Source organism: Vombatus ursinus, unplaced genomic scaffold (assembly GCF_900497805.2).
Source record: "Vombatus ursinus unplaced genomic scaffold, bare-nosed wombat genome assembly UNPS02014991.1, whole genome shotgun sequence".
NCBI lineage: Eukaryota > Metazoa > Chordata > Mammalia > Diprotodontia > Vombatidae > Vombatus > Vombatus ursinus.
In genome coordinates, this window is record NW_020954769.1 from 135,079 (window position 1) to 153,212 (window position 18,134).

At 42.5% G+C, this 18,134-nt stretch overlaps 1 protein-coding gene across 6 annotated transcripts in view; it reads right to left on the minus strand.

The window, feature by feature from the left end:
* Positions 1 to 18,134, minus strand: part of LOC114030733 (protein-tyrosine kinase 2-beta) — a 167,988-nt gene that overhangs the window by 69,485 nt on the left and 80,369 nt on the right. For all 6 annotated transcript variants that reach the window (XM_027845603.1, XM_027845601.1, XM_027845604.1 and 3 more), the window contains exon 3: positions 3,484 to 3,724. In XM_027845603.1, the coding sequence (XP_027701404.1) occupies positions 3,484 to 3,687 (204 nt within the window). In that variant the 5' untranslated portion in view covers positions 3,688 to 3,724. The remainder of the gene's footprint in view (positions 1 to 3,483; positions 3,725 to 18,134) is intronic.

An 18,134-nucleotide genomic window follows, 5' to 3' on the forward strand; every position in this document is an offset into this window, starting at 1 on the left:
AATACTTAATATTTACTAGCTGTGTGACCCTGGGCAAAGCACTTAACCTCGATTGCCACACCAAAAAAAAAAAAAAAAGAAATTATCATCATGAACCTTCCCATGACTATAAGCTGAGTCCTCCTTCTACATTTTTTTTACTGCAATAATCAAAATATTGATGTTTTTCAATAATTTTTTTACATTATTGTGACCACTGTGTGGATTATTCTCCAGACTCTGCTGACTTTGCACCATATCAGTTCATACATCCTCCAAAGATTCTCTTAATTCTTTGCATTTGTCATTTCTTACAGTTCATTAGTATTCAATGACATTCATGTGCCACAGTTTGTTTAGCTACGAGCACTTCCCAGTTGATGGCACCACTTTGTTTCCCTTTCTTTTGCCACAAATACTGCCATAGATGTTTATGTGAAATCTTTGTCTCTATCTTTGATGTCCTCTGATAAGGTATCAGTTTTAATGGCTCTACAGGCATGTTCAGTTTAATACTGTGCCAAGTATAATTCACCCCTAATCATTCTCTAAGGAGCAGTTCATGTTACTCATGCAGAAGAGGGATTATACGTGTTCCACTAAGCCCTAGAGGGCAGAAATTGATAGAAGTTTGTACTTGTTATTCAGTGGTGTCCAACTCTTCATGACCGTATTTGGGTTTTTTTTTTGGCAAAGGTACCCTTTGCCATTTCCTTCCCCAGGACATTGTACAGACAAGGAACTGAGGCAAAGTTAAGTGACTTGCTTAGAGTCACAGAGCTAAGTGTCTGAAGTCAAAATCGAACTCATGAAAATGAGTCTTCCTGATTCCAAGCCCGGCACTCTGTCCATTGTGCTACCTAGCTGCTCATTTTCTTGGCAAAAATACTGTAGTTGTTTGCCATTTCCTTCTCCAGCTCATTTTACAGATGAGGCACTGAGGCAAATAGGGTGAAATGACTTGCCTAGAGTCACACAGCTAGTGAGGGTCTGAGTACAGATCTGAACTCAGGAAAATGAATCTTCCTGACTTCAGACCTGGTACTCTATCCACTATACCATCTAGCTACCCCTAACAGACAGAAGTTACAAAGAGGAAAATTTAGGTTTGATGAAAGAAAAAATTTCCTAATAATTAAAGTCATTTAAAGGTATAATGAGCTGCCCCAGAAAGTAATCAGCCTAATAAACATGGAGGCCAAGCCTAGGGATTTAACATAAGGAATCCCTACCAGTTCCATACTCTGTCTTCTCAGGTATGAATCCTTGCCTTTCTCAGTATAAGAATTCGATTCTAGGTAGGACAAACGGTCCTCTTCCACTCTGGCCCACTTCCAAGGAGAGTGAACCCACCGCCCCTTGAGGGAGCTCTCTTTGTTAGGAAGTTTGTATTGCCAGAAGAAAACTGAATCCCGTTAGCCCAAATCCTGCTGCTTTGGCCACCATCTATAGAGATTGTTTGATGGGGGAACCATTTCTTAAAGTGGTAACCATCCTGGCAAGGATTCAAAATGGGAGAAGAGACTAGAAGCAGAGATAGACTTCAAGATCCTGGAAAATAAGGACTGGGCCTTCTGACAGGGCTCAGCCTACAGGGGGCATTCACAGGATCATAAATATAAAGCCAGGCGAGACCTCACAGCTCATCTCATCTATCCCCTTCACTTTACAGATAAGGATACTGAGGATTAGAGAGTTTCAATGAACAAGTCATCAAGTCAACCTGCATCTTACTGTGCGCCAGGTACTGAGATAAGCTCTGGAGATACCAAGAAAGGTAAAAAAAAAATTTTTTTTAAATCCGTAGTTCCTGCCCCTACCTTCCATCAAAGAGTTCACCTACTATTGGAGAAAGAAAACATGTAAAAACCACATCCACACAAAATGTATGAAGTGAGGATGGGTGAAGAAGGCACAATAGGTAGGAGGGATCAGTAAAGGCCTTCTGAAGCAAGTAAACATTGAGCCAAGCCTTGAAGGAAGCCAGGGGAGCCAAGAGGTGGAAACCAGGAGGAAGAGCATCCCAGGCATTGGTGACAGTCAGTGAAAAGTCATGGAGTGCCATGTCTGAGGAATAACAAGGAGGCCTGTATAGCTGGACAGCAGAGTACATAGAGGGTATGAAGTGTAGGAAGTCTGGAAAGAATGGAAGGAACCAGGTTATTAAGGGTTTTAAAAATCTTTTAAAGAGAGGATTTTATATTTGATTCTGGAGGTAACAGGGAGCCATTGGAGTTTACTGAATGAGGAATGGGATGGGGATATGGTCAGACCTATGCTTTAGGAAGATCGTTTTGACAGCTGAGTGGAGGATGGACTGGAGTGGGGAGAGACTTATGGCCGAGACCAACCAGAATATTGCTGTAATAGTCCAAGTGTTAAGTGATTTGTCCAAGGTCATAAAGGTTCTAAGTGTGGTCTACATTAAGAGGGGTATAACTTCCAGGAATAGGGAAGTGATAGACACACTGAACTCTGCTTTTTCAGACCATACAGAATATGGGGTTTAGTTCTGGGCACCTCAGTTTAAGAAAGATATTGATAAGACAGAGAGTGCCAAATAAATCACGTAAGTAAGCATTTATTAAATACCTACTACATGCCAGGCACTGTGCTAGGCCCTCGGGATACAGGTACAAAGAATGAGACAATCTTTTCTTGAAAGGAGATTACATTCTAATGGAGCAGACAACAAGCACATAAATTGATCAATCAATCAATAAAAATAAATGAATTAATAAATGAATGAATGAATAAAAGAAAATTATGCTCACACAACATATACATGTATATGTGTGTGTGTATCTGTGAGTCATCTGCATAGACACAATAACTAAGATGGTAAAGGACCTTGAGTCTGTGTCCTATGAGGTCTTAGGATCTGATTAGCTAGAGAAGAGAAGATTCAGGGGGCACATAACAGCAGTCTTCAAGTATGTGAAAGAACAATCAACCTTGTTCTGACTAGTCCCAGAAGGGCAGAATCAGAACCAAAAAGTGGAAGTTACAAAGAAGAAAATGGACACTTATGTCCGGAAAAACTTCCTAACAAGGAGAGCTCCCTCAAGGGGTAGTGGGTTCACTCTCCTTGGAGGTCTTTAGGCAGAGGCTGGAGGACCATCTGTCCAGTATGTTATAGTAATGAACTACCCTAGAACTAAATTCTTAGACTGAGAGAAGAAATCAGCCTAGTAGACACGGAGGCCAAGTCTGGAGATGTGCCCTAAGGCAATTCCATGCTACCTTTTCACAGGTATGGAAATACCTAAACCAGGACAGTTGAGCTGGGTCAGCTCAAAGGAAAGAAAGGATCATGGGTTAGAGAGCTGAAAGTAATCTTAAAGGTCATCTAGTCTACCTCTTTCATTTTACAGATGAGAAAACTGAGACCCAGGGTGGTTGAATTTGGTCAAAGGTCACACAACCATTGAGAGACAAAGGTGGGATTTGAACCCAGGGCTTCTGACTCTAGCTTAGCCCACCTCACCCATGCCCATCTCTTACCTGGATCTCTGTCTGCACAGTGCACTTGACCAACTTGAAGTTCTTCCCAGGGTTGAAGCTGTTGCTGTAGAAGCAGACCTTGAGGATCCGCACATCCTCCTTCTCCACGTCCACAGGCACTACCACCACAGGCTCTGGGGGGATGTCGGGCCGGCGCAGGGTGCCCACCCTCACCCGGCTCAGGGGCTCGGACACCCCAGACATGCTGCCAGAGGACAGCTAGGGCCAGCGCATCTCAGTCCTGTTAGGAGACAGCAAAGGGAGGAGCCTGCGTGAGACTCGCTATAGAGCAGCTCCCTCCCCAAAGTGAACAAACCCAGGGCTCCACGTACCCAAGGGCCATCTCCTGCCCTTGCAGCTTTCCCTGGACAGCAGAGAGGTGTAGAAAAATGATCCTTTCTACCTTACAGATCAGAGAACTTGAGATAAACAATTACAGCACAGGTCACTGAAACACGGAAGGGGAGCCTAGAAGAGAATTTTGGGAATATCTACCAGGGGTGGGGAACCTGCAGCCTCTAAGCCGCATGTGGCCTTGAGACCACAGGTTCCCCACCCCACCCCTGGACTATACCTTTCTACCCGAGAGTAATAGACACCCTTTGGAGACCCAAACCACCACTGAGAGTGAGAGTTGGAGGAATATTAGAAGGGGTGCTATGTGAGTATATTTACAAAATCTATAGTGTGTCCAAAAATAAATTCACTATCCTCTATTCAAAACCCATGGGAAGTAGGCCAGAAACGGTGCTAGATTTGGAGTCAAAATACCTAGGTTCAAATCCTGACTCTTATTACTTATCACCTGTGTGACCTAGGACAAATTATTTCATCTCTTTGGACCTCAATTTCCTTATCAATAATAATAGGTAAGATTTACTCAGAATTTTTAAGTTGTTCAATGCTTTACATACATCAGGTTACTTGATTCTCACAATAACTGTAAGAGGTAAATGTCACAGGAACTTTTATATGCATTATGTAGAAAAAGAAACCAAGCTTCAGAGGCCTGCTCATTGTTGTTGTTGTTTGTCCTCAAAAAGGACCAGGGAGGTGATGTCATGACTTGCAAGTAAATTAGATTTAAGTGAGGCAGGGCTATGCAAAGTCACCAGCCTCACTTTCTCCTCTGGAGCTATCCGGGTCCAGTGGCAAGACATAGATCAGAATGACTGGTAATGGACTCGGATGCAGCGGGAGACTTTGGCCTCATTTGGTCATTATTTGGGCTCTGATGGCTCAGAGTGAATATAAATAACAATTCTTTCTGTTTCAGCCAGAAACCCTGGGGGTCTTCCCTTTCAGATTACTTTTTTTTTCCTGACTAGGTAAAAGAGGCTATGCTTTGCCTTCTTTCTCACATAGCCTTAATCACTGAATGGGTGTTGCTCACAGTCACAAAACCAGTAAATGTTTAAGGTGGAATTTGAACCCCAGTCTCCTATGACTCCAAAGCTTAGTGTTTGTTTGTTTGTTTTTTACTACTCCACATTGTCTACTGATATTAGAGAGGCATACCTTCCTTCATTCCCATTCACTCATATTAGGGTGAATTATCTTCAGGAAAATATTCTTTCCCTCTTTATGCTTAGGCTGTTCCCTTTGCCTAGGATGCCCTCTTCCACCACCCCCTCTTCCATTTTCTTTTTATCAAAATCCTATTCATCATTCAAGGCTACAAAGCCACCTCTGGTCTGTCCCAGGTAACGGTCAGCTTTGCTACCCTTTTGTGCTCCCATGGCATCTTCTGTACATTTCCCCAATGATGCATACCCCAGATTGTCTTGTATTACAATTCCTTGTATGTCTTATTGCCCTTTGTGGGTTATAACCCTTATGAGGGCTAGGACCACATGTACTTCACTTTTGTATTTAACACATTGCGTAGCATAGCACTTAGTTTATTTCATTGAATTTAATCTGCTTCCAACAACTAGAATGGCATGGGTATTCAGTCTCCATTTCCCAAGAACTTTTCATTATATTTTACTACTTAGCAAACACAAGGATAGGAGCAGCTAGGTGGTGGAGTGGACAGCGTGCTGGGCCTGGAGTCAGGAAGACTCATCTTCCTGAGTTCAAATCTGACCTCAGGCACTTAGGAACTGTGTGAGCCTAGGCAGTTCACTGAACCCTGTTTGCCTCAGTTTCCTCCTCTGTAAAATGAGCTAGAGAAGGAAATGGCAAACCATTCCAGTATCTTTGCCAAGAAAAAACCAAATGGGGTCACGAAGAATTGGACACAACTAAAACGACTGAACAACAACAAAAAACACAGGGATAGGACTACAAAGTTCAGTGGCACCCTTCTCCTAATCAGCTCCAAGCATGGGGGTCCAGATAGAGGAAGGACCCAGTCCAGTCTCATTCATTGGCTGTGGCCTAGAGAAAAGGTCAGCAAATTAGAGCCTGAAGGCCAAATCTGGCCTGGCTATTTTTGCATGGTCTGCAAGAAAGCTTTTTATTTTTTTCCCAACATTTTCAAATACAACAAGACTTTATTCTAAAATGTAAAAACCATTCTTAGGGGCAGCTAGATGGCACAGTGGAGAGAGTATCAGCCCTGGAGTCAGGAGGACCTGAGTTCAAATCCAGCCTCAGATACATGATACTCACTAGCTGTGTGACCCTGCTCAAGTCACTTAACCCCAATTGCCTCACCAAAAACAAAAAACAAAAAACATTCTTAGCTTACAGACTGGATTTGGTTTTGCTAAAGTCTGGCCTAAGAGGGCCAGATTAACCCTGTTTTAGAGGACACTCCAGGAGGTCATGTTTGTTTAGGCATATTCCACAGTAGGCCTAAAGAAGTTATCCACAATGAACCCAGGCTTCTGGAGATCATTCCAAAATAAAGCAGGCCTAAAGGATGTCTCTCAAAAAATAATTATGCATTTAGGCAAAACTCAGACCAGTAGATTGGGAGTTGAGTGATGAAGTTGTCTCTGGACACCCAATAAAGCTTCATACTCCTCAAACAATGCAACTCCATCTTTATCCCAAGGCTTTATCCCATTTATCCTCTTTATACCCTTATCTTTGGAAATGAGCAGTCTCTACTTTTAGACCAGAGCCTCCACATTTCCATTAGATGTAGTACAGTTAGAAAGAACATTGACCTGTGGGAAATGGTGCGCAGGCAGGCTTCAGAAAAATCTGGAAAGATTTACATGAACTAATGCTGAGTGAAATGAGCAGAACCAGGAGAACATTGTACACAGTAACAGCCACATTGTGCAATGACTCACTTTGATAGATTTGGCTCTTCTCAGCAATGCAAGGATCTAAGACAACTCCAAAAGACTCATGATGGAAAATACTATCCACCATCCAGAGAAAGAACTATAGAGTCTGAATGCAGGTGGAAGCATACTATTTTCTCTCCTTTTCTTTTGTCGTTTTGTTTTGTTTCTTCTTTCTCATGATTCTAATTCTTTAGTTCTAATTCTTCTTTACATCATGACTAATGTGAAAATATACTTAATATGAATGTATAAGTAAAGCCTGTATCAGACTGCATGCTGTCTTGGGGAGAGGGGAGGAGAGGGAGGGGGAGAAAATGTAAAACTCAAGATCTTATGGAAGTAAATGTTGAAAACTAAAAATAAATTAATTAATTATAAAATAAAATAAAATAAAATCCCATGGTACAATAGGGGGGAAAAAAGAAAAGAAAGAACACTAGCTTTGGAGGAGGAAGACTTAGGTTCTGTGGAAGTACCCCTGAGATTAGTTTTCTATAAGTTGCCTTGCCAGGCAGATGCACTGGACACAGAGTAAGCCTATTTGCAGAAAGGAGCTGATCAAGAGCCTGTAGTGGGCCAAAGTTTTGCTCACTCCCAGACGCTTTTGTTGGTTTTGCATGGCCAACCTTGCTGAACTGTGCCCCCCCCCAAACTGGGACAAACCAGCCTTGCAGTCAACTGTCCTTGCAAAGCATTATACTTCTATGTTCACCTGTTCCTGGGAAAGATTATCCATTCTTTTTCCCAACCCCTCCCTGAACTTCCCCTTTGTGGTTTCCAAGCATCAATCTCCCCTGCCTCACCTGGGCTGTGGGCTCCTTTGTACCTTGTACTGGGGGCCTCAGCACTAGTGTCTGATTTTCCTCCTAATAACATTTTTCTGCTTTCAACCCAGTTTGGACTCCTCTGCATTTTGAAGAGTGGGCTTCACCTGGTTGACAGTTCAAATCTCATCTTCTAACATTTAGTACCTATGTCACCTTGGCCAAAGCCATTTACCTCTCTGAATCTCCCATGAAGATGTTGGACTAGATCTCTTCCAGCTCCAGATCTCTGACCTAGACCCCTAAAACAATCCTAGGTTCTACTTCTTTCCCTTTTAAAATACTACTCCAATTTCTATTGTCTCCATCTTGTAGTGTTTTCTGACTAAGTAGAGGGACTACGAGGTACAGGGATTTTGGTCACAACAGCTGTCTTGTGGGCAGAGCACTGACCAGAGTATGATGAATTTTATTTTAATTTTGAACCACTTCCCCTCTTAGGTTCTGAATTTTCTGAAATGAGGTCCTTCCCACCAGAACAGGGCCTCAAGCTAAGTCAACCAACTGGCAGTGCCTTTTCAGTCATGCAGAAGAGCATGGGTATTTCCCAACAATGAGGGCTTTTGCAGAGGTGTTATGGGCAGTGGCCAAACTTCTAAGATCCTTTCAGTCTCCACCCTGGAGCTGCAATCTGGCTTTGTGCTCCAGAGAGTCAACTGCTGGGCCAACCCATTTTCTCACCTCTACATGTAAGTCCCACCAACTCTCAAGGGAAGGAGAAAGAGTTTGATTATGACCAGCTTTCTTTCAATTCATCAAGTCCTTAGTGAGCATCTTCTGTCAGGGGCCTGCCTTTACTCTCCACCCCCATACCCATCACCCAGCAAGCCATTTTCAGGTGCCATCACCTACAAGCCTCCAGGCCAGTCTAATTCAGAGTTGGATCTCAGTGGACATGAGTGAGGCCTAAAAGCAGCTAGAGACGGCTCTGTTATCATCTATTCTCCTCCTCTTCCTTATATTGTTCCTGCAGATATCCTAGGACTGGACTGTTGACCCGGACTCTGAATGTCTTGCCTTGCCATGGGCCTCATCACTTACTGATTTCTTGAGTCCTGTCTCAGTCTGGCTTCCCCTGTGCCCCTAGCTTTGTCCTTGCTGCTGTATTACCAGCTTCACTCTGACCTTCGGCTTGTCTTAACTTCTTGTAAGTGCCAGCTTGGACCTTGGGATCATACTTGATCATCTTCATCCCCATATCCAGGAGGTTGCCAAGTCATCAATTCTAACTCCACACCTTTCGCCATTCCCTTCTCTCCACTCACACAGCCACTGTCTCAGTTCAGACCACAGATTATTGCAACAGCCTCTCAAATGGTCTCCTTGCTTCCATTTTCTTCCCTCTCTAAGCTGTCCTCTATCTCACTGACAACATAATCTTCATAAAGTTCAGGTTGGACCATATCAGTGCCCTGCTCAAGAATCTTTAGGGGGTCCCCTATTGCTTTTAGGAAAATAATACAAATTCCTCACTTTGGCATTTGGCCCTTCACAGTCTGGCTCCAACCTGTTCTTCCAGCCTTCCTTATTATCTCCTATTATTTAATCCCATTATTCTCCAACATTAGCCTTACATTCTAATAAGGTTGGTCCATTCCCAAATATGGCACTCTTATTTCTGCCTCCCAACATCTGCTCATGTTCTATTCCCTCTTCCCCCACCTTTCCTATTTCTTCCCATCCTTCAAGGCTTTATTCAGCTTTCCATTTCCATTCCATGAGAGTAAAATGAGGATGTTAGACTAGATCTCTTCCAGCTCCAGATCTCTGACCTAGACCCCTAAAACAATCCTAGGTCCTACTTCTTTCTCTTTTAAAATACTACTCCAATTGCCATTGTCTCCATCTTGTAGTATTTTCTGACTCTAAGTAGACGGACTATGAGGTATGGGGATTTTGGTCACTTTAACCTACTTTCCATTACTTCTCTACCAATCCACCAATGATATTTCCCCAATTCTATTCTCTAATGAGAATGTAAACTCCTTGAGGGAAAGTATCATCTTGGGGGCAGCTAGGTGGTAAAGTGGATAGAGCACTGGCCCTAGATTCAGGAGGACCTGAGTTCAAATCTGGCCTCAGACACATAACACTTACTAGCTGTGTGACCCTGGGCAAGTCACTTAACCCCATTGCCTAATCAAAAAAAAAAATTTTTAATTTAAAAAAATAAATGCTTTTTCATTTCTTCATTAATTCATTCTCAAAGGGCAGAGGACATATATAACCTTTCATCTCCCCTCACTGGGGCTAGCAGTGGATAGAGACCTGACTCTGGAGTCAAATGATAAGGTTTCAAGTCCCACCTTTGATGCTTACAACCTGGATGATATGGGGCAAGTCATTGAAGCTCCCTGACCCTCAGTTTCTTCATCTACAAAATGAGGGGGGGAGCAGAATTGCAGCAGGTCCCCTTCAATTCTAAATCCACAAGTCCATGAGAGAACTTAAGCCCTAATAGGGTCTCAATAAATATTTATCAAAGAATGAATGAATTTCATTGAGAAGACAGGGAAACAGTGAAATCACACAAGGCAAGTTGGAGTGGTAAGCAAGACTCCCAGAGTACTCCTACACTCAAGCTGGGCCTAGAAGGAGGGGTAGGATTTGGATAGTAAAGAGAAGCGAAAGGAGGAAAGAGGTTATTCTAGGTACCTGCACATGAAGACAGCCAAGTAAAGAACCTGCCTCCAGGTTTGAAGGAAGGTTCACAGCTACTCTTTCCTTTCCATCCTACATATAAGCAATCACCCAGAGCACTTAAAAAGATGTCTGCCTAGTTCCAAAATAATGGCAATATTATGGTATGCAGCCTCGTTGACTATTAACTCAATTACAATCCTATAGAAAAAAGGTTCTATACAGACTTCATTAACCTCTTCCACTTATCAGGCAAATAAAGAAGTATTTATTAAGTACCTATTATGTGCTAGGTGCTGAGGCTAGAAAGAGAGAAGTGAAACAATCCCTGCCCTCAAGAAGCTTACTTCTACAAGGTGAGACAGCGCATATACATATAAGTTATACAAAACAAATATGCGCATAATACATACAAGAAAAAAACAAGGTGATTGGTGTCAGGTAAGGCACTATCAGCTGCAGGGATCCAGAAAGGCCTCATTTGGTAGGGATGCTTATGATGATGTTCAGTCATTTTTCAGTCATGTCTGACTCTCTGTGACCCCATTTGGGGTTTTCTTGGCAGAGATACTGGAATGGTTTGCCATTTCCTTCTCCAGATCATTTTACAGATGAGAAAACTGAGGCAAAAAGGGTTAGGTGACTCACCAAGGGTCAAACAGCTAGTAAGTATCGGAAGAAAGATTTGAACTCAGGAAAACAAGTCTTCCTGATTCCAAGCCCAAGGGTCTATCCATCAAATCATCTAAAAGGTTTGATTAGATGGCTTCAAATCTCATCCCACAGACACTTACTTGCTATGTGACACTAAGCAAGGCATTCAATTAAACCTTGGTGAGCTTCCATTTCTATATTTTTTGTATGTTTAAATAGAGGCATTGTATATAATATCTTCATAAGATAATAGTTTACATGTGTATAGCACCTCCAGACCTCTGAAGGTCCTTTCAAGCTGCAAGATTCTAGCAGTCCAAATCCAACTCCAGAAAACAAGGTTGTGTAATGTGCCATATGGGTGGGTTCAGACAAATTCACCCATGGGTGGAGGAAATAGTTTAAAGTGGAGACTCAACTATTTTTGTGACATGGATCCCTTTGGAAGTCCTATTAAACCTATAAAGCCCTTCTCAGAATAAAGTTTTTAAATGAATAAAATGAAATACAAAGGAAATACAGTTATTAAAATATTTTTTAAAAAACAAATTCATGAAGCCCAGGTTAAGACTCCACTGTTTAAACCCTTACTAAGCACCCTGATTTACTTCCTGGGGGAACTTGAAATTGGAGAGCAGGGTTTCCACTGTGGTGGAAGTCTTTACAAATGTTCTTCAAGAGTCGAAGGGAGAAGTGCAGAAGAGGGATGGGTAGAAGAAGTAGCACAGGATCAGAATAGCATCCTTGGAGGACACTCCATACATATTGGTACTTCCTCACCATGCACATTGAGCAATTGGGACCTTTCCTTGCTTGGTGCTTCACTTAGGGAAGAATCTGTGCTACCCTGATTGATTGTGCTTACCCTGAGATGAGGCTGAGACTTTTTGAAATTTCTTCACTATTTTTTTCTTCTGCTCTCTTGCCTATTAGCAAATGAGTGACACTTTCTTCTTCTTCTTTTTCCTTTTCTTGGAGGCCATCATGGTTAAGTTACTTGCCCAGGGTCACACAGCTAATAAATGTGTGAGGCTGGATTTTGGCTGGATTTGAACTCAGGTCCTCCTGACTTCAAGGACAGTGTTCTATCCACTGTGCCACCTAGATGCTCCTGACACTGTTTATTCTTAAGCACTTTCTTATTCTTTAAATGTCCATACTTGCTGTTTTGAAAGTACTTAAAATAGTTTTTCCCCCCCTAGATAAAGACAAATGATCTTAATTCCATTTTGAGTGGTATCTTTCTGGATTGGTCGAGTAACACAAGGTTGTGAAACAAAGATTATGGATGGTCCAAATTTGGAAACTATTTGAATACACAGAATTTAATGGGTTAGGAATCTTTTATCTCTAGCCTGGTCACTAGAAGTCACTGAGGTCAGGGGGCTTTGAGTTTTTGTGAATTTTATTAATTATCTATATTTTTAGCCTCCTAATTTCATTAAGAAAAGAATTCATGTGGACTCAGGCAAAAAAAAAATCAATCCTGGGCTACAACTGTAAGGTGATCTCTTTACTTGTAGAGACACCATGAGTAAGAGACAGAGTGCTAAGCGTGGGGTCAGGAGGACCTGGGTCTCAGTTTCTTCATCCATAAAATGAGGATGATAATAACTGTAGTACCTACCTCCTAGGGTTGTTTTAAGGATCAGATGAGATATTTGTAAAGCACTTAGCACACACACACAGTGCCTGACACATAGTAGGCACTATGTACATGCTAGCTATTATTACTGTTGAGGGCAGCTAGATGGCCCAGTAGACAGAGCACCTGGGTCTGGAGTCAGGAAGATTCATCTTCCTGAGTTGAAATCCAGCCTCAGACACTAGCTGTATGAGCCTAGGCAAGTCACTTAACCCTGTTTGCCTCAGTTTCCAAAATCTGTAAAATGAGCTGGAGAAGGAAATGACAAACTACTTCAGTATCTTTGCCAAGAAAAGCCCAAATGGGGTCACGAAGAGTCGGACACAACTGAAGTGTCTGAAGAACAACATTATTACTATTATTATGAGGCACATTTGAACCCAAGTCTTTTGGACTCCCAACACTCCTTCCCTTATATTTATCTCCTACATAAGGCCTTTCCTAATCCTACCTGCTGCTAGTGCCTCCTCCCATGAAATTACCCTAGAATTTACTTTGTGCCCATGTTGAGTGTCTTCCCCTCCCCAAATAGAATACAAGCACTTTGAGAGCAGGGGCAGTTTCATTTTTAAACCCCACAGTCTTGTCTAACCTCTGTCAGTCTGCAATGATGCTCTCTACACAGAGCAGGAGCTGTGCTGAATGTTTAGTGAACTGGTTAGTGAATGGGTAAAGAGAGGATCATTGGCTATGATGTTTCCCATTCTTGGAACAGCTAGCAAGAGGCTGGGACCCAGGGCTTTGCAGGCTGGTGCACTCTCTTTAACATAATGAGGCTCTTGTTGATTCCCATTTTTGTCTAATTTCCTTGCCCAAGCCCCTTCCTCACTGGCAAAGGAAGAAGTTTTGCAGAACTCTGAGAATTCTGGGAGACCCCACTCTTTTCAAACCCCAACCAGGAGATTTTCCAGGTTGAAAATCCCTTTAGTTTGGTGGCAGGAATTTTCAGCTTACCAACTTGGTCAATTTGCTTCACAAAACTTAATGGATCATACAAATGCTAGGTGACAATATTATTATTATCATTATGATTTTAGTTAATTTAACATTCATTCAACATTCAGTAAACAACTATTGAGTTTTTACTATGTGCCAAGCACCATGCTAGGCCCTGGGCATGGAGACAAAAATGAAAGCGTCCCTGACCTTAAGGAGTTAAGCCCATTAGATTATGAGTTCCTTACAGGTTCCTTTTGCCTCTTTTTGTATCCCTGGAACTTAGCACAGTGCCTGGTACATAGGTAGCACTTAACAAATGTTTACTTGACTGACTGACATTCAAGTCATCAACAAGCATTTATTAAGTGCCTACTATGTGCCAGTCACCTTGCTAAGTTCTGGGGATACGAAAAAAGCAAAAGACAATTCCTGCCCTCAAGGACCTCACAATCTAATTCAACAAATACTTATGGAGTGCCTACTATGTCCAGGCACTATGGGGATGAATAATATTTGTTGCTTTTTTTGTGAGGCAACTGGAGTTAAGTGACTTGCCAGGGTCACACAGCTAGTAAGTGTCAAGTGTTTGGTCTGGGGCCAGATTTGAACTCAGGTCCTCCTGACTACAGGGCCGGTACTCTATCCACTGCGCCACCTAGCTGCCCCTAGGACACTTTATTTTTATATTTATTATTAGGCAATTGGGGTTATGTGACTTGCCTAGGGTCACACAGATAGCAAGCATCAAGTGTTTGGTGTGAGGCTGGATTTGAACTCAGGTCCTCCTGACTTCAGGGCCAGTGCTCCATCCACTGCACCACCTAGCTGCCCGGGATGAATAATATTTGATATCTGCCCTCAGAGAGATTATAGAATGGGTAGGATTCCAGCCGCTAGAGAAAATGAAGAAGAAATGTCCAAGCTTCTTTTCCCATTGCGATGGCATTTTCATACGGGAAATGATAATATAATAACTGACAGTTGAATAACATTTTAAATTCTGCAAAGGACTTGACATCTGTTACCTCATTTGAATCCATAGTAATCTCATGAAATAGGTACCATAGGTATGATCTTCATTTTACAGATGAGGAAATTGAGTCTCAGGAAGCTTAAACAACTTGCCATGGTCACTCAGCTAGGAAAGGTCGGGGCAAAATTTGAATCAAGTGTTTCTAACTTGCAAGTCTAATGCTCTCTCAACTATGCTACCTTGGCTCGCCACATAATTCTTGGGCACAAATAACTATGAAATAAATGAGAGGTTGAAAGGGTATAAGAGAAGACAGTACAAAATACTATTGGAGTTCCATCTCCTCACTGCCCCTCTTGCTTGGAATGTGCTCCCTTTTCACCTCTGCATCTTAGAATCACGGCTTCCTTCAAAGCTTACCTCAAATGCCACCTCCCACATCCATCCCTTGCCCCTTCAAAAAATTATCTTTTTTTATTTTATATATAAGTTTATATATACATCGTTCTTCTCCAATAGGATGTAAATTCCTGGCCTCTGTATGCCCAGCACCCAGCTCAGTACCTGAGATATAATAAGTACTTTGCTGCTGTTCAGTCATTTTCCGTTGTGTCTAACTCTGCATGACCCCATTTGGAATTTTCCTGGCAGAGATACTGGAGTGAGTTGCCATTTCCTTCTCTAACCCATTTTATAGATTTTGGAAACTGAGGCAAATAGGGTTAAGTGACTTGCCCACGGTCATATAGTTAATAAGTGTTGGAGGCCAGGTTTGAACTCAGGAAGCTGAGTCTCCTGACTCCAAGCCCAGCACTCTATCTGATTTGCCACCCAGCTGTATTAATAAGTACTTAATAAATGCTTATTGATTGATTGAGGAAGGAATCATTTCTGCCTGGGTAGGGGCAGGATATGGAAGGCTATATGGAAGAGGTATCATAATGGCTAAGATGTCAACTGCAGGAAAAAAAAAAACAGAAGAGACCTTCAAGCTTCTTACCTGATTGTAATGGAGATTCATAAAGTTTTCTGCACTGAGTAAAACAATATTCAATTCAATTTAATAAATTCTTATTAAGCACTTCTTGGGTGCTAGGCACTGTAATAGGCAAACACAAAACGGAAAAGAGTCCCTGCCCTCAAGGGGCTTACACTCTTCTGGGACTGGAGGGAATCGAATACCAAGGTAAAAACCCAACTTCTAATTTCCAGAGCCTGTGGCATAGTAGATATAGCTTATGGGACTTGAGAAGATCTTAGTTCAAATTTCACTTCTGACATTAGCTATGTGACCCCGGGAGATGTCCCATAACCTCCTTTAGTTTCATTTTCCTCATCTGTAAGATGAGAGGGGTTGGGCTAGATGGCTCTGGGGGGATCCCTTTCATCTCTAGATCTAGGATCCTATGAACATCCCAGGGAAGAATGGGATTTCCTAAGTGCAATCAAGGCAAGCAGGACGACGTGGGGAGAGAAGTAACCATAGGAGGAAAGGAGCAGATGAGCAAAAGGCACCAAAAAGTTTCAGAATAAAAATGAACCAAACCTTTCCCTCGGCCGTGATGTTCTCCTTTCTCATTGGGCCCCACCCCACCTGGGCTCAAAGAACCTTAGCTACCAGCCACTGGATGTCTTTGACTGGGCCCCAGCCATCCTTACCAACATTCTGTAGAAGGTAGGGCATGGGGGAGAAGAGAAGGCTTGTCAGGAAATGACTGGTGTTACCACACCTGGGTTCTATTTCTGGTTGTTCTGTACAGTCTTTAAAGAAATACTCTGCTCTTGGCTATACCAGATACAAGGCTATGTTTAGCAGGACGTAACCAACCCCTCTGACCTAACACCTCCACTTGTACTAAGGTTTCTAAAGCACACAGGAAGCCAGAGCTTAAAAGATGACAAAAAATTTTCCCACAGTCCCTGTCCCTGCCCCACATTGATACAAAGCAGGGGGGCAGGGAGGTTAAACAGGGAGGGAAGGGGAAGTCCTGAGCATCTGACACAAAGGGGAGGGAAGGGAGAGGAGGAGAGGAAAGGAAAGAGAAGGAGAGGGCAGGAAAGGGAAGAAAAGAGAGAGAAGAGGAGAGAGGAGAGGAAAGGAAAGAGGAAGAGAGGGCAGGGAAGGGAGGAAAAGAGAGAGAAGAGGAGAGAGGAGAGGAAAGGAAAGAGGAAGAGAGGGCAGGGAAGGGAGGAAAAGAGAGAGAAGAGGAAAGGGGAAAGAAGGGGAGGAGAGAAAAGGAAACAGGAGGAGAGGGCAGGGAAGGGAGGAAAAGAGAGAGGAGGGAGGAGAGGAGAGGAGAGGAAAGAGGAGAAGAGAGCAGGGAAGGGAGGAAAAGAGAGAGAAGAGGAAAGGGGAAGGGGAAGGAAGTGTGAAGAATAGATAGGGACTTTACTATTCTGATAACACTCACAATCTTGCTTTCCCTCTCAGAAGTAAAAAGTGAAAGGTGTGTATGTGTTATATATGACTGCCCCACTAAAGTTTTCCCAGGCATTAAAGGGAAGCCAACTCTTTTAAATTCAACAAATATTCATCCAAAGCCTATCATATGCCAGGAACTGTGCAAGATGCTAGGGACAACAAAGACAAAAAACAAAATAGTCCCTGATCTCAAGGAACTTAGAGTCTACCGGGGAGTGGAGGGACCAGTGAGAAAGACTCCCTTTCCCAATACAGATCAGTAACTGTTCTGTAATTGTTCTGTCTTAGAAAGATTTCTGGGGTAATCAGAGGTAAAGTGACTTGTCCAAGGTCACACAATCAGTATGAGTCAGAATCAGGACTTGAACCTAGGTCTTGCTGAATCTGAGACCACTTCCCTATCCACTTCTGTGCTAAAAGGGACTTTCAAGGTTAAATAGTACAACTCCCTGAATTTACAGAAGGGGAAAATGAAGTTCAGAGAGGTGAGATTACTTACTGAAAGCCAAGCAGCAAGATTTTCTTCCATCTCTTTGCACTCTGTCCAAATGCCCCCTCTCAGACCTTTTAGGTCCCCATACTTCATATCTGTCTATGAACAGTAACAAAACTGACACTGATAAAGTGCTTTTCAAGTTTACAAAGCACTTGGCTTACTTTATCTCATATGAATCTCACCACAGCCCTGTCAGAGACGTACCCCCATTTCACAGATGAAGAAACTGAGGCTCAGTTAGGTTAAGTGATTTGCCCATTGTTGCACAGCCATTGTTTCAGAGGGGAGATTTGAACCCAAGTCTTCCTGAATTTCACTCCAATAATCTAGCCACTATACCCTGCCATGAACTGTCCGTGATGCTTCCCTTGCCCCTACATTGCCTTCCACAGTATAAACTAAGCACCATTTAACCTCCAACCCTCAGGGTTCTATTCTTGGCTGCCCCAATGGGCTAGCCTCAGAACTACTTATTAAGTACCTAAGTACATGCAGAATAATGTCAAAAATAATGTCAGAATGTGCTATATGAAATGATGAACAGGCTGACTTCAGAAAAAGCTAGAAAGACTTGTATGGTCTGATGCTGAGTGAAGTGAGCAGAACCAGGAGAACGTTGTACACAGTAACAGCCATGTTGTGTGATGACTCATATTGATAAACTTAACCCTTCCCGGCAATACAAGGATCTAAGGCATCTCCAAAGGCCTTGTGACGGAAAATGCTATCCACACCCAAAGAACTATGGAAGCTGAATTGCTATTTTTTTTCTTCTCTTCTGTTGAGTTTTGTTTCCTCTTTCTGATGGTTTCT